The sequence below is a fragment of the Sorex fumeus genome, unplaced genomic scaffold, assembly GCF_029834395.1.
Source record: "Sorex fumeus unplaced genomic scaffold, SorFum_2.1 ptg000061l, whole genome shotgun sequence".
NCBI classification, from domain to species: domain Eukaryota; kingdom Metazoa; phylum Chordata; class Mammalia; order Eulipotyphla; family Soricidae; genus Sorex; species Sorex fumeus.
The window spans coordinates 5,834,690-5,846,340 of record NW_026606118.1 but is presented as its reverse complement, the minus strand read 5'-3'; the positions used below and the strand labels follow the sequence as shown (position 1 = coordinate 5,846,340).

The 11,651-nt window shown below is 57.6% G+C and overlaps 1 protein-coding gene across 1 annotated transcript in view; it reads left to right on the top strand.

Moving 5' to 3' along the window:
• SYNJ2 (synaptojanin 2) overlaps window positions 1-11,651 on the top strand; it is an 82,977-nt gene continuing 71,326 nt past the window's right edge. Inside the window, exon 1 of the mRNA XM_056125921.1 lies at window positions 1-144. Coding sequence (XP_055981896.1) covers window positions 18-144 — 127 coding nt within the window. The 5' untranslated portion in view covers window positions 1-17. The remainder of the gene's footprint in view (window positions 145-11,651) is intronic.

Sequence of the window (11,651 nt, the reverse complement as noted above, 5' to 3'; positions counted from 1 at the left end):
GGCAGGCGGCGGTGCCCATGGCGCTCAGCAAGGGGCTGCGGCTGCTGGCGCGGCTGGACGCGGCCGGGGACTGCAGCGTCCTGCTGGAGGCGCGCGGCCGCGGGGACTGCCTGCTCTTCGAGGCGGGCGCGGTGGCCACGCTGGGTGAGTGACGCGGGGCGCTGGCCGCGCGGGGCGGCGGGCGGGGGCGCGGCCGGAGGGGACCCCGGGGACGGGCACGGGGCCGTGGTGGCCGGGCCGCGCGGGTGGGCCGCGGGATGCGCCGGCTCCGGCCTCTCTCGGACCCCCTCCCGCCTGCCGCCTGGCACGGAGCGCGCGCGGAGCCGGGACGGACGCGCCGGGGGCACCCAGGAGCCCTCGCCACCCGCGCCCTGGCGCTCTTTTTCCTTTGGCACCTGTTGAGCGAGCCAGTGAGAGAGTGCCCGCGGGGGGTTGGGTCACCCCGGGCGTGGGGTGGGGACAGGCTCCGGAGAAAACCGTTGGTGGCACCTTTGTCTCCTGCGAATCCTTGGCCTGGAAGCCCCGCCGTACCTACCCTCTGCGCCGCCCCGCCTCGCCGCGCTTGAAGTTAGGCGCCAAACCCTCTCTTTCCCCCGCGGCCCCCTGGCAATGGTATTGTGCCAGACAGCTCCTTTAATTTTCACACTTCTACAAGAATAGCTGTTAACCCCATATTATGGATGAGCAAACTGAGGCCCCCAAGAGGGGAAGGAACTGCTTCCTGGAGATTGCCACAGGGGTCAGAGACCCCAAGGGCCGCTCCTGGAGGACACCCGCTGTCCCAGATGAGACCCCCGCCAGGTAGTGACACCAGGTAGGAGTGCCAGAGCTTTAAGGCGAGTCTTCTGTCTGGTGACCAGCTTGACTAAGCAGAGTGCTGGGAGGGGGTCCCCATGGGGGTGCATGGCTGGTGCACCCACTCTCTGGCCTCCTTTGCACACGTTGCTTGGGGGTCCCCACACTGGAGGGACCGTCTCCTCTCTTTCTGCTTGCCGCACCATTTCATTAGCATCCGGTTTAAAATGGTTCAAATGCCGCCAAGTCCTGCCAGTACCGACAGTGCGCGGGAGCATCATGAATTAAATTATTATCAGATCATCCCCGTTTTGTACTCTGCCCTGGAAAGTTCCAAGTTTGGTCATCTGCTGAGGTCTCAAGAGAAAACCACAGACAGAACCTTCCATTCTGTTTTGCATTTTGTACCACATGTAAGAGAGCCAAGGGATTTAATGTCATGGGCCAGAACTACCGAAGTGGTCTTCTTGGGGATCCGCGCCGTGGTGAGCCCACCGAGACCCTCTGAAGGGCGCCTGGCGAGCTGCTGGAGAGAGAGAAGATTCTCCTTTCCCAAGTGAAGGCTCAGAAATGAGTCATCAGGCATGTAATGCGCATTTTCCATTAGGAAGTTCAGTTCGGGCTGAGGTGCGCGCACATTTTGTTACTCTGGGTTCTGGAACAAAGGGTCTGAGGAAAGGAATTCCCACATCCTCAGCACATGCGCCGTCTGCCACTTCACCCAGCACTCACCCAGCGTTCAGTAGACTGTGGGCTGAACACTTAGTTTTTAAAATCATTTGGTGGTGGGCCAGAGATAGTACAATAGGTAGGGCGCTTGCCTTGCACGCAGACGACCTGGGTTTGGTCCCCAGCATCCCATTTGGTTCCCCAAGCCCGCCAGGAACACTCTCTGAGCACCCCAGGTGTGGTTCCCCAAAAAAACAAAACAAAAAAATTATTTGGTGGGGTAGAGGGCTTGTGCTCAGGGCTGACTCATGTCTCTGTGCTCTGCGCTCACTCCTGACAGTGCTTGGGGGACCATGTGTGTGCTGGGGATCGGTCCAGGGTGTGCACATACAAGGCAAATGCCTTTGCCCTGTACTATCTCACTGTCACCGTCACTGTCCTCCAGTTGCTCATCGATTTTCTCGAGCGGGCCCAGTAACGTCTCCATTGGAGACTTTGTTGTTACTGTGTCTGGCATATCGAATACTCTCGGTAGCTTGCCGGGCTCTCCGAGAGGGGCGGAGGAATCGAACTCGGGTCGGCCATGTTGGCCGCGTGCAAGGCAAACGCCCTACCGCTGTGCTATCGCTCCAGCCTTTAAAAGTACTATCTCACCTGTCCCTTAAATCTTTGGGGTCGCACTGGTAGTGCTGAGGGCTACCAGCCCAGCCCAGGTTACTTTTGGTGGTGAGCAGAGGAATGGGTCCAAACCTGGGCCTCCCTCATTGCTGGCTCCTTGGGTGATCTCTCCTGCTCCCCTTATGTCTTTTTAAAAATGAAACTTAAGTGAAACTTTGTACCAAGTAGTTGTAGCGTTTGGTGGCACCACTGGTGCAGAGAACGGCAGTAAAGGGTCTGTTACCGGGAGGGCGTTTCAGGGGTTTGGGGACTCCTGGATATGTCATGATTAGGCAGGGTGTGTCTGAACCTGAAATTCCCATCCTGTCCCAAAGATCTTCCTTTCTGTTTTTTTTTTCCTTGTTTAAAATACCTTTCTAGAAGGCCTGTGTGTTTGCGTGTGTGTGTGTGTGTGTGTGTGAGTGTGTGGTCGCATGCATGTGTGTTTGTGTGTCTGTGTGTGTGTGTGTCTGTGGTCGCATGCATGCATGTGTGTTTGTGAGTGCGTGCATATGCATGTGTGTGTGTGTGTGTGTGTGTGTGCGTGTGTGTGCATGTGTGCAGGGCCTGGTGGCCACCCGCAAACCTTGTTGTTCTCAGCAGAGACTCCTTGTGTGCAGGCCCAGTGCTCCTCTTCACTCCAGCTGCCATTTCTGGCATGCCCCCCTCCCCCAGTGAGACCCCTGGACTTCCTCTCCAGGTGGGCTTCGGTTTCTGAGGGCCCCTGCCTCGGGGAGCACAGATAGCTGGGAACAGGCTCCTCCAAGGCCCGCGGTCCAGGAGCCCAGCTGGGAAAGACCTTTCACCTCTGCCCTTCCTGGCCCTGCGCACGCCTGTCTGGGAGAGCCGAGTCCCGTGATTGGGGCAGCCGGCGGCGGAGGCCTTGTCCGCGGGCAGGAATGGCGCGTCCAGACTCTGCGGCCTTTCCACGGAGGACCCGCCTTTGAAGTGGCACCCTGGCTGCGTATTCCAGAGGAGAAAAGTAAAACGAAGACCCGCAACCACCACACACACACAGGCAGCCCGTGGACAGGCCTCTAGGACGGTCCTGTGACCTCACTGCGGGACAGGCGGCTGCCGGGTCAGAGCTCCCTGGCAGAGCCCCTGATGAGGCGTTTGCTGCGGGTGCTGGGCACTGGGTTTCTGGGTGCGACTCCAGCTCATGTCTGCTGTGCTCCTGCCGCCACATTCAGAGAGAGTGCTCCAAAACTCAGTGCTCCCTAGACAGTGCCCTGCCAGCCAGTGTTTGCCTGGGTGTTGAGGAGCGGGGGGTCCCTGTTTACTGGGTGGTGGGGAACGGAGGTTCCTATTTACTGGGTGTTGGGAACAGGGGGACCCTGTTTGTGTGGGTGTTGTTGGGGAGCAGGGGACCCTGTTTTCAGGGTGTTGGGGATCAGGGACCCGTTTTCGGGGTGTTGGGGAGTGGGGGACCCTGCTCCCAGCAGGGTGTCTCTCCTGGCACCTCCCTTGCTGTCTGTCTGGCCACAGCCGGGGGCGGGAGGAAGCTTGCAGGATTCGGTTAAGTTCATCAGTGCGGGCCCCTCACTGACCCATTGCCGCCAGAGTGGGACAGAAGGGTGCTGTGTAAACAGGGGTTCCGGGTGACCCCGCTACTGTGCCAGGATCACAGTGTCCCTTTTGTTTGCCTGGGAGATACCTCTGTCCGCCTCCTTCGTTTCCTGGCCCACATTGATTTGTTCGGTGGCCTGAACTTTGGCTTCAGAGTGTGAGTGGCCGTTCTCTGGGGTCGGGGGGGGGGGGGCGGTGAAGCTGGGAGTCCCGGGAGTGCCCGGTGGAGCCCCCTGCTCTCCCCTGGTCACGGAGAATCCTTCCATGAGGCCCCCCTCCCCACCCCTGCCCATCTGCTGGGCTATGTGCTGGCAGTTGTCCTGGGCAAGTTTCCTCAGCATAATATTGACACAAACGCAAATCAGGAGGGAGTGTGTGTGTGTGTGTGTGTGTGTGTGTGTGTGTGTGTGTGTGCTGTGATTGAAAATCTGGCTGGCTCTCCTGGGAGTGGCATGGCTCAAACCCTTTTCTCTCCACCTTCCTTGTGGAAGTCTGCAGACATGGACGAGTGGAAGGGAGCGAGTCCCAGGTGGCCCTGGAAAGTCACCTTTGTGTCCCCCACATCACGGGTCCCTGTGCTTTCTCTGAGCAGCAAATCTCCTGCAGTTCAGTTCACCTAATGCCAAGCGTGTTTCCTGTGCTGGGAGTAGTCTTCCTCTTTGCTGACTTGCAGTCCTGGGCATGAGTGCAGACGTGGCCCCTGCAGGGTCTAGCTCGGGGCTGGAACATTTGATGGTGAAGTTGACCGCAGGTTCCGGAGGACAGCGCGGCTGAGAGGGTGCATTGCTTCTACCACTCTCGTCCAGAGACATTGTTTTTCCTCCTTTATAGCACAGCGGTAGGGCGTTTGCCTTGCACGTAGCCGACATGGCCGACCCGAGTTCAATTCCTCCGCCCCTCTTGAAGAGCCCGGCAAGCTACCGAGAGTATCTCGCCCGCATGACAGAGCCTGGCAAGCTCCCCGTGATGTATTCGATATGACAAACACAGTAACAACAAAGTCTCCAATGGAGACGTTACTGGGTCTGCTCAAGCAAATCGACGAACAACGGGAGGGCCTTTACCTTTTATTATTATTATTATTATTATTATTTTTTTTTTTTTTTGCAGATCCTCCTAGTAGTATTCAGGGGCTGGGGCCACTCCTGGTGATGCCAAATATTTTTCCCAACAGTTTTCTAGCTCGGTTTCAAACTGAGTGGGGGGCATGTGAGGCTCCGTGTCCACTGCCTCAGACGCTGGCAAGGTTTTGGGGGGCTGACCCCCTGAGAGCTCCCTGCGTGCTGGCTTCCTGGGGCCATCTGTAGCTGGCATATGGTGTGCTGTTGGGCTGACTCAGTCTGCCCACCGGAGGATAGGGAATATTTCCTGGATTTCCCCCACCCGCACATACTTGGCATGCCCTTAAGACCCCGCCAGCCACCCCAGGCACAGTAGGGACTTAGACTGGGGTCCTGAGCAGTTACAGGCTGAGTCGCATGCCTGGGGGCCAGCTCATCTCAGGTGTGGGGGGGTGGGACTTCGAAGGGGTGGGGGCAGAAGACCAAAGCCCCCAGTTGAGTCGGCCTTTTTGGCAGTGGGCTGCAGACATAGAGGCAGGGGTAGGGAGGGGGGAGGGGTCCACCGTCAGGCAGATGTACCCAGGGAGGCACCCCTGAATGTTTCTCTAGATCCTTGGGTCACGACCTAGGCACTGCTCTAGAAACAGTCTTTTTTTTTTTTTTTTTAGCTTTTTGGGTCACACCTGGCTAAGCTCAGGGGTTACTCCTGGCTCTGCACTCAGGAATCAATCCTGGCAGTGCTCAGGGAACCATATGAGATTCTGGGGATCGAACCTGGGTCGGCCGCATGCAAGGCAAATGCCCTACCTGCTGTGCTATCGCTTCAGCCCCTAGAAACAGCCATTCTTGGGGACAGCGTAAGGCCAGCCTGACCGGTGGTGATGTGTGACCCCAGCCGGGTTTCAGGGAGGATGTTTGTCCTGGGGAGTCACGTGTCCTGAGCTCGCTCTGCGTCCGGGATGTGTCCTGTTAGCCCGATTACATTTTTAACTGATGAACTAAATATTGGTTCAGCATAATACAAAGAGCTAATGTTTACTAGCCCTTCCCAGATACGGGCTGCTGAGTCTGCACAGAGAGGGAGGCACCGATCATCTCAGGGCCTCCAGAGAAACTGAGGCACAGGGCAAAAGCAGCACTCAGCTCTCAACCCCGGCCCTCCCAGAAGTGAGTCCCTGAGCACAGAGCCGTGAGCACCACAGGCTGTGGCCCCCAAAACCAAATCAAAACATTTCATTCTTTAAAAAAATTATTGTTCACTAGGAGGATTACTCCATAACTTAGAGGCCAGCCGGGCATTCTAGGGGAAAGGGCAGCTCAGATAGAGAAGGGAGCACCAAATAAAGGGTGTTGGGAGGATCCTCCCAGGATGGGAGATGCTTGCTGAGAGTAGACTATAGACCGAACATGATTGCCACTCAATGTCTCTTTTGCAGACCACAACACCCAAAAGGAGAGAGAGAACACAGGGGATTGCCCTGCCACAGAGGTGGAGGAGGATGGGGGGATGGGGGGTGGGGGGGATATTATCCATGGTGGTGGAAAATGGGCACTGGTGGAGGGATGGGTATCTGATCATTGTATTATCGAAACCCAAGCACAAAAAAATACTAAATCTACAACTGTACCTCATGGTGTTTCACTAATAAAAAAAAATTTTTTTAATTATTGTTCTGGGGCTGGAGAGATAGTACAGCAGGTAGGGCACTTATCTTGCATGCAGCTGACCCGGGTTCGATCCCTGGCATCCCATATAGTCCCCCAAGCACCGCGAAGAGTAATTCCTGCATGCAGAGCCAGGAGTAACCCCCGAGCATCGCTGGGCATGGCCCCCAAACAAAAACAAAACAAAATTTTTTTCCTTGGATGTTTGACCACACCCACTAGTGAGGGGGAATCTGGTTCATTCCTCTGGCCTTGGGATCCTAAAGAGAAACAAATTATAACTTGGATTGCCTTTTCTCCTTTAGTAGCATGTGTGTGTTTAAAAAAACTGAAAGAGAGAGAAAGAGAGAAAGAGAAAGAGGGAGGGGGAGAGAGAGAGAGAAAAGAAGGAAGGAAGGAAGGAAGGAGGGAGGGAGGGAGGGAGGGAGGGAGGGAGGGAAGAAGAAAAGGAAGGAAAGGAGGGAGGGAGGGAAGGAAGGAAGGAAGGAAGGAAGGAAGGAAGGAAGGAAGGAGGGAGGGAGGGAGGGAGGGAAGGAAGGAAGGAAGGAAGGAAGGAGGGAAGGAAGGAGGAAGGAGGGAAGGAAGGAAGGAAGGGAAGGAAGGAAGGAAGGAAGGAGGAAGGAGAAAGAAGGAAGGAAGGAAGGAAGGAAGGAAGGAAGGAAGGAAGGAAGGAAGGGTGAGTCAGCCTAGGCGTGTAAGCCATGCCCAACTTCGCCACACCTGGCTACAATGGCAAAGTGGCGGAATGTGATTTGAGTCTCTGGGAATGAATTGACTGGTAAATGGGGCTGTTGGTTCTGGGTGAGTTAGACCTCAGGGACCTGCATTAGGGATGAATCAGAGCACACGCGTCATCGCCCACTGTGCTCTGTCCTAGAACCAGCACAGGAAACAGTGCTAACGGGCTGGAGAGATGGCGTAGCGGGGAGAGTGCTCAGCTTGCATGTAACCAACCTGGGTTCGATCCCTTGGCACCCCACATGGTGCCCCACCACCGCCAGGAGTGATTCCTGAGTGCAGAGCTAAGGGTTACCCCTGAGCATTGCTGGGTGTGGCAAAAAAAAAAAGTGCTCGCGGTTTCAGGGGCTGGAGAGAGAGAGAGTACAGGGGAGGAGGCATGAGGAGTGATCCCTGAGCACAACCAGGTGTGGCCCCAAACCCAAAAAGCAAACAATTCAAGTTTAAAATAGGAGTATAATTAAGGTTTGTGTAACTGTCATAAACGGTGTTTCTCTGTAGTTCTGCCTGTACATTCTTACCAATGCCTGTTGGCGTTCTGAAAACTAGACCTTCCATGTGTCACGTGGTTTGTTTTTGTTTCTGTGTTTTGGGGGTCTTTCAGGTGGTGATGGGGGGCCGAAGGCCACCCGCAGCTCTACTCTAGGGCCAGAACAGGTGCCACGGCTTGGGGCCTGCCTGTAGTGCCGGCCACCAGGACCATGCCCGGGTGCATATGCCAAGCTCGGAAGCCATGTGGGGCCGGGGACAGAGCCTGGGTCAGGCGCATACCTGCCTTGGGCGCTAACCGCCCCTCCCCCCACCCCTGCATGACTTATTGTCAGCGACAGGGACTGGAGAGGGAGTTGAGTGACGGCGTATTCCGTGACACCTGCCCTACCTGACTGTCAGTGCACGGCCTTTGCCGCTGATGCATGTGGTGTGCTGGAGAAACGCCTCAGGCTGGGGGTGGTGTGGGGGGGGACTGCTGGCAGGGACCTGGCTGGGACGAACCTTGGAGCAGAGACACACAGTCACAGCCTGGGTCAACAATGGGCTTGTTTGTGTTTAAAGTGTACGGTGAAGGGAGGAATCTTGGAAAGAGACTGGAAGTTCCTGCCCGGGCCAAGGCCTGGTGATGGGCCCTCCGCGTGGGGTAACCACCACCAGAGGGGAGGGGCCTGGGTCAGGGGAGGACCCTGGGGTCAGGGGAGGAGCGTGGGTCAGGGGAGGAGCCTCGGGTCAGGGAAGGAGACTGTGGGTCAGAGGGGAGGAGCCTGGGGTCAGAGGGGAGGAGCCTGGCTCAGGGGCGGAGCCTGTGGGGTCACAGGAAGGAGCTGCGGGTTCGAAAGGTTACTGCCCAAGAAAGGAAGTGCTCATGGGCTACAACCTTCCTAGTAAGATTGTTGGTTTCTAAATTTTAGTTTTTATGTGTGTGTGTGCGTGCGTGCGTGCGTGTGTGTGTGTGTGTGTGTGTGGTCGAGCCGGATGCTTTCTGCTGGAATGTGAGATACAGTTTCGAGGAGATCCCCTCGGGGGTCAGCGTGGGCCCGTGGCAGCTCCCTGTTTTCCAGCTGGCCAGAAAGGCCCCGGGGCTGCCCTAACTCAAGGCTCCGTTCTTGGCCCTGCCCGCGGGTGAAATTCAGTCTCAGCGCCAGCTTCTCCGGCAGGAGGCTCTGGGCTCCAGCCTGGCACCACAAACCAAACCAAAAACACACCCTGTTCTTCGTTTTGTTCGGGGGCCCACACCCAGCAGCGCCCTGGGACTGCTCCTGGCCCTGGTTCGGGGGTCACTGCCAGCAGCGCTGAGTGGGCCTCCCGCCCCCTGGGCCTTCTCTCTGGGCCCCAGCACTCACTGCAGGGAGGCTCGGGCCACACCTGGGAGTGCCAAGGGACTCTCCTGGCTCTGTTGGGGACCCTGCGGTGCCCAGTGTTGGGCTAGAGTCAGCTGCACGCAAACACTGAACCCCCGACTCTCTCTCCAGCCCCCCAGACTCATTTTTAATCTTACTGTGGAGCTTGGCCCTGTGACCTCGGAACGTCGAAGGGAGGCGTTACCGACACTCCCCGTGCTCTGCTCCCACAGCTTCGGGCCTGCAGTGCATGTGTGTGTGTGCATGTGCGTACGTGTGTATGTGTGTGCATGTGTGCGTGAGTGAATGTGCGCGCATATGTGTGTGTACATGTGTGTATGCTTGTGTATGTGTGCGCATGCATATATGTGTGTATGTGTGTGTGTGATGAGTTCAGCATTCACCCCGCAGGCTCTGGATGTGTGCACGTATGTTTGTGACAAGCATGTGTATGCATGTGCGTGTGTGTGTGCGCGCGTATGAGTCCATGCACGTGCATGCCTGTGTGCATAATGAGGTCAGTGCTCATCCCGCAGGCTCTGGTTCCACGTGTGTGCTGTGTGCATGTGTGCGTGAGTGAATGCTTATGTGTGTGCATGTGTGTGTGTATGCATGCATACGGTGTGTGCATGTGTGTGTGCTTGTGTGCATGTGTGTGTGTTTGTGTGCATGTGTGTGTGTGTTTGTGTGCATGTGTGTGTGTGTTTGTGTGCATGTGTGTGTGTGTATGTGTATGTGTGTGTAATGAGTTCAGCACTTACCCCTCAGGCTCAGGCTCTATGCATGTGTGTGTGTGTGTGTGTGTGTGTGTGTGTGTGCGTGCACGTGTGCATAATGAGTTCAGTGCTCACCCCGCAGGCTCTGGCTCCCTTTGCTGTTGGGAAATTAGGTCCCTGCTGGGTGCCAGAACCCAGACTGAAGCGGGCAGCCCTGGGACTGTCTGTGGGCTTCAGGGAGGAGCTGGCCCGTTTGCTCCCCACAGTGCTCTCTCTCCTGCCTGCCTGCCTCCCGGCCTGACCTGCAGAGGACTGGGCGGAGGCTGGCAGGCACAGGAAAAGCCTGGGCTGGAGAGGGCGGTGGCCTGGCGGGCAGACGGGGCGGAGCTCCAGGCTCTGACCACATTGCCGGCAGCAGGCACTAATCTCCCCAGCCTTGGGCTGCTTCCTGTTGGGCATTTTTCTGCAGGATGGTTGGGGACTGCCAGCGGGGTCACCCCAGCTCAGAAAGTGGGTCGGCAGGTCTGCCAGTGCCCCACGTCCCCACCCGCCCGCACGTCGGGGTCCCCAGGGGCCGGGGATCAGCTCCTCCAAATCCGGGCCAGTGCAAATCTCCTTTGGGCGCTGATGGGCTGGGCTGGGCTGGCCAGCCACTGCCCGCCCCCCACCCCCACCCCCCAGCAGCTCTGGGCTGAGACAATGGTTTCTCTAGAGCAGCGGGTTTCCAAGCAAAGCGGCAGTCAAAGCGGCAACCCGAAACCTGGCTGGCTGGCATGGACCATCAGATATGGATTGTCCTGCACCCCTGCCCCTGACCGCACAGAGGGCCCAGGGAGGGGAGCCCAGAAAGGCCCCCTAAGCAGGCGGCCCCAGGCCCACTGCGCCCAGGGAAGGGCAGGACAGATTCCTCCCAGCATCTCGGTAACACAGCTGCTAGGCAGACACCAGGCCCAGGGGCCCAGGGGGACCCAAAAGCTGCCTTGCACCTGGCTGGCTCCTTACAGAGGACAGTTCTGCCCCTCAGAAGTCCAGTCTTTTCCTTAAAACGAAGGAATTCAGGGGTCGGAGAGAAGTACAGGGATAAGACACTGCTTTTGTGCATTTGACCAACCCGGTGGGGCCCCTGGCAGCGTATATAGTCCGTAGAGAGTCCCCTGAGCACCTCCAGGAGTGACCCCCAGCAAAGAGCCAAGAGGGAGAAGCACCAGCGGGTGTGCCCCTGCAGCTCCGCACACCAGGAAGGAATCTAGTCTGAACAGACACCGGCAACGTAACTCCAAGGGCCAGAGCACATGCCCGGTGTAGGTGTTGCCCTGAGTTCGGTCCCTGGCATCCCCCGTGTACCCTCTTCCAGCACCACCAGCGCTGTGCCAGAGGACCTCAGGATTCCAGGTGCCATACTCCAGGGCTGAGTCCCGCAGGCTGGCATTGGAGTGCCTTTAGTACTATAGGCCGGCAACGAAGTACCTGAGTACCTCAGGCCTCCATGGGAGTGCCCGAGTACCGCAGGCCTGCACGGGCGTGCCTGAGTACCGCAGTTTCTCAGTACTGCGGGCTGCACTGGAGGGTCCGAGTGCTACACTTGCGGTGAAGTATCTGAGTACTGCAGGTTTCACTGGAGTAACTGAGGACCACAGACCCCCACTGGAGTGTCCGAGTACCACATCTACACTGGAATGTCTGTCCCGTGCCTGCACTGGAGCTGCTGGGTGCTATGGCCCAGAGCCCCGCCCCAGCACCCGGGTGTGGCCCGTATGGAAGCCTGCCGTGTGCTCGGGCAGAGCCAGGCGCCTTACTCCTTAGAGCCTGCAGCCAGAGGAGTAAGGGGCAGGGCAGGAAGGGGACAGGACTCAGGTGGAGAATGTGCTCTGTAGGAGGGAGCGGGGACCTTCAGGCGGTCTCACCGCCTGACCTCAGACCCATCCGTGGTCGCCTCTGCCCTCCCAGCA